The sequence below is a fragment of the Sturnira hondurensis genome, unplaced genomic scaffold (assembly GCF_014824575.4).
Source record: "Sturnira hondurensis isolate 20B ecotype Veracruz unplaced genomic scaffold, ASM1482457v3 Scaffold0009303, whole genome shotgun sequence".
NCBI lineage: Eukaryota > Metazoa > Chordata > Mammalia > Chiroptera > Phyllostomidae > Sturnira > Sturnira hondurensis.
The window spans coordinates 1-4,197 of record NW_028081934.1 but is presented as its reverse complement, the minus strand read 5'-3'; the positions used below and the strand labels follow the sequence as shown (position 1 = coordinate 4,197).

At 66.2% G+C, this 4,197-nt stretch overlaps 1 protein-coding gene across 1 annotated transcript; it reads right to left on the bottom strand.

Annotated features, from left to right (window-relative positions):
- Nucleotides 1-33: 33 nt before the first annotated feature.
- On the bottom strand, nucleotides 34-2,871 carry LOC118994399 (popy Class I histocompatibility antigen, A-1 alpha chain-like). The gene is made up of 8 exons (XM_037057042.1): nucleotides 2,760-2,871; nucleotides 2,335-2,604; nucleotides 1,892-2,167; nucleotides 1,040-1,315; nucleotides 849-959; nucleotides 389-421; nucleotides 202-249; nucleotides 34-53 (listed from the first exon to the last, which is right to left on the bottom strand). Exons 1-8 carry the CDS (start codon nucleotides 2,821-2,823, stop codon nucleotides 49-51), a joined length of 1,083 nt encoding a protein of 360 aa, XP_036912937.1. The 5' UTR covers nucleotides 2,824-2,871; the 3' UTR covers nucleotides 34-48.
- Between the last annotated feature and the right edge of the window lie 1,326 nt (nucleotides 2,872-4,197).

Sequence of the window (4,197 nt, the reverse complement as noted above, 5' to 3'; positions counted from 1 at the left end):
TGTGTGTGAGGAACCTTCCGTCACTCATTCCCCAACAGGGCAGCTGTCTCACACTGCAGAAGAAAATAATCATGAACAAATGTCCATCAGTCGCTGTAGAGGTGACACTGTCCAACAGCCCACCTTGTGCTCAGTAGTCCCAGAGTCCCCATTACCCAATCCTGTCCCCTCTACCCAACCCTTCCCGTGTCAGGGCCTCACCTTTACAAGCCGTGAGAGACACATCAGAGCCCTGGTCACTGTCACTGCCTGGGTGGCACAAAACAGGATGTGGTCAGAGCCCCCAGGACAGGAGGCCAAAGGAGGAACTATGGGGGGAGGGGGAGGTCCCCCATGGGCTCCCGTCTAAGCTGACATGGGGTCTCAGGGGTCCCCCCTCCATACTCACTGGCAGCCTGAGCGTAGCTCCCTGCTTTTCCACCTTCGGGAAGAAAACATCCTGTGAGACACCAGGGAGGAGGCAGGGCCATGAGGTCCCAAGGGAAGCCCTGGTGCTGGTCCCCAGGGAAGTTTCCAGAACTCTGACTACAGAGTCAGGGCAGGATCCAGAAACCTGAGGGAAGTCCATGCGCAGGGACTGGACCAAACACCCTCCTGCAGGTCTGTCCTCAGCAGGGACCCTCCCCTTGGACCTGTGACTGTTGGGAGCCAGGTCCCCAGCACCAGAATCATCAGGGTGACAAATCTGTCCTTTATCTCACACAAGCCTTCCTAAACAGTCACTGTAGCAAGTAGGGCCCCAGACTGGCAAGCACATTAGTGAAGACGATGCTTCACTTTAATGAAGGGGGTCTCCTGGGCTTGAGACCCCCAGTTGGGGCAAGAAATCAGACCCCACCTGCCCCTACCTGAGCGCCTCCTCCCCCACATCACAGCTCCAGCCACCACAGCTCCAAGCAGGACCAGGCCACCTAGGACGCCCAAGATGACGATGATGGTGTTGGTCTGAGGAGGCGGCTCTGCAAAGGGACAGGAAGGTAAGGGCCCTGCCCCTGGGTCCTGCCCCGCCCCCAGTGAAGTCCACGGAGGCCCCCCTCACCCCATCGCAGCGTCAGGGGCTCCCGCAGCCCCTGGTGCTGTACGAGGCACGTGTATCTCTGCTCCTCCCCTGGCGGCACCACCACCGCAGCCCAGGTCTGGAAGGTCCCGTCGCCCGAGGGCCTGGTCTCCACCAGCTCAGTGTCCTGTGTCTGCTCCTGCCCGTCCCGCTGCCAGGTCAGGTCGATGTCCGCAGGGTAGAAGCCCCATGCCCAGCACCTCAGGGTGGCCTCCTGCTCAGACCTGGAGTGGCGGGTCACTCGCGCGTCTGGGGGGTCTGAGGACAAGGGTCGGAAAGTCGGGAACTTCGCACGGGCCGCAGGGCAGTCCAGCAGCGCTCAGGTGGCCGTCCCGAGACTGGACAGGATGGGGCGGGGGTACAGCCCAGACCCAGCCTGGACAGAGGCAGCTGGGGGGATCCCCTGGTCTGTAGAAAGTTCTAGAACCAGAGGGACTCAGCCCAGGTGCAGGCCGGTCTGAGGGAGAAAAGCCGTTCTGGTCCAGACTTGGGGAGGAGGAGGGGTTGGCCCGTGGCTGTGGAGAGCGGGGGTTGGACCGAGACCCGCGGGTGCGGGGCGGGATCGGGCCTGAGGGAGGAAGTCGCCACGGGCGGGGGCGCCGCCAGGGTCAGAGGGGGCCGCTGACCGGACATCTCGGGGCGCGTCCCCTCCGTCCCCGGACAGGCTGCCCCCCGGGCGTCCCTGAGAGAAGGCGGGGTCGCCCTCCGGTCCCGGGTCGGAAAGTCGGGGCGGACTCGGCCTCCCGACGCAGAGGCGGTTCTGACCCGGGTCCCGGGTCCCGTCTCCCCGTCGGAGCCCAGCCCGAGGGCGGGGGGCCCCGCGAGCCCCGGTACCTGCGCGCTGCAGCGCCGCCTTCCCGCGCTCCAGGTACCGCAGGAGACTCTCCCTGCACAGGCCGTTCACGTAGTTCCTCCAGTACTCCGCGTCACCGCCCGCCTCCCACTTGGTCTTCGTCATCCGAGCCGCCGCGTCGGCCGCGGTCCAGGAGCGCATGTCCTCGTTCAGGGCGAAGTAGTCGGCGCCGTCGTAGGCGAACTGGAGATACCCTCGGAGGACGGTCCCGTTGGGCCACAGGTCGCAGCCGAACATGACCTGGATTGTGTGAGACCCTGACCCCGCCCCGAGGTCAGCCCCGCCCACCGACGTGCCCCCCCCCCCGCGGGGATCGAACCGAAACCGAAACCGAACCCGTTCCGAGTCCCGCGGGCTCCTCTCGGGGTGAAGCTCGGACGCGGACACTCGGGGCGACCCCGCCCGTCCGGCCCCGCGCGCTCACCGCGGTCGCTCTGGTTGTAGTAGCCGCGCAGGGTGTTCAGGTTCACTCGGAACGTCTGTGCGTTTCCCTTGCAGTTCCGCGTGTTCCGGTCCCAATACTGCGGGTCCTCCTGCTCCATCCACGGCACCCGCGGCTCCATCCTCGGGGTCGCGGCGTCGCTGTCGAACCGCACGAACTCGGTGCCGTCCACGTACCCGACTTCGAGGAACCAGGCCTCCCCCTGGCCGGGCCGGGACACGGCGGTGTCGAAATACCTCAGGGAGTGCGGGCCTGCGGGCGGGGAGCGGTGAGACCGGGGACGCTCGGACCGGCGCGGGTCCCGGGTCCGCGGTCGCGGGGACGGAAACGGGGACCGGGAGCGGGGTCCGGGCGGTGGCGAAGCGCCCTCCCCGGGGTCCCGCGGTCCCTCCCGACCCCGCGCTCACCCGCCCCGGCGCCGGTCAGCGCCAGCGCCCCCGAGAGCAGCAGCAGGAGGCTCGGGGACCGCATGACGCGCGTCCTCAGGGTTTGGGGAGAAAGTGCGTCCGGGCGGCTCCGGGGAGACTTATAACCGGGGAGCGGCGGCTGCGCTGATTGGTTTCTCTAGACAGCGGCCACCAAAGAGAGCGACACCGGGGGCTGCGTCACGAGTATCCGGGAAGGAGACGGCGGCGCAGGTTGGGAGCCGCAGAAGTGAAACCCGGAGACCGGGAGTCCCCAGGGCGTAGCCTCCCCGCCCGGACTCCGCCCTCGGGCCGAGACGCAGAGCGCCCGGCCGGGCTCCTGGGACTTTGCCCCGAACCCTCCTCCTGCTCCGAGAGCTCGTTGTCGCACCGCGTCCCCGAGTCCGGGCCGGGAGTCTGTCCGGGGAAACCAGGGAGCGACCCCCAGGCCGAGCCCAGCCCCCTTCCTCCTCTCCGTCCCCGGAGCCCCTCTCCCGGAAACGGACTCAGCTTTTCTGGAGCTCGGGGCGGTCTGCTTTTAGGGTTTATGTGACCTGACTGCCCACCCAGATAATTCGGGGAGTCTCCCCGTCCCACGGACCGTAACCTCACTGACATCACCCAGGTCCCTTTGCCACGTGAGGAAAGCTGTCACAGGCTCCAAGGACCAGGCTGGGCATCTCTGGGGACCACTGTTCAGCCTTCCATACTCCATAGTGTTGACATCACCGAGGGTCAAGGAGGCAGCGCTCTGGGAGGGTGACCATGGGCCAGCAGCTAAAAGAAATGGGGGAGTGGCCTGGGGTGCACAGGGAATCCCTCTGATGAGGTAGTGGGGGCTCCAGTCTGATGGCTGATTGGGGGTGCTAGGGAGAGGGAGGGAAACGGGTCAAAGCAGTGGAGGAGCAAGGACCCGCCCCCTCCACACCCAGGGCACCAGGTCAGTGGGAGGGGGGACACCCATGGACTTCACAGGGGGTCGTTGTCTCAGGCTCCTGTGAGAGCTGTGAAGTGCAGGGACCTCGTCCTGGGGGACTGCTTCGTAGATTCTGGTCCTGGGATGAGCACTTTGGGGGCTGAGCAGCAGGCAGGTTCCAGGGGTTGGGGAGGAGGGGGTGTGGGAGGGGACAGAGTGGGGGCTGTGGAGATGAGGTGCAGGATGTTCGGGGACCAGGGGTCACTGAGACAGACAGGGACAAGGACAGATGAGGTTGGTCCTGGTGGCTTCAGGGAGGATGGTGGTGAGTGAGGGGGTGAGGGGAGCAGGGGTTGGGCTCTCCCTGGGGCTCTGTGGGTGGGATGAGGAGGTTGGGGTGGGGGTCTCAGTCCCAGTCCTGACCCCTGACTGTGGGGTGGAGGCCCTGGGGGAGAGGCGGGTCTCGGAGGACCTGCATGAGTTTGCTCTGAAACCTGAGAGAGGGGACTGTGCTCACTCCGGGTC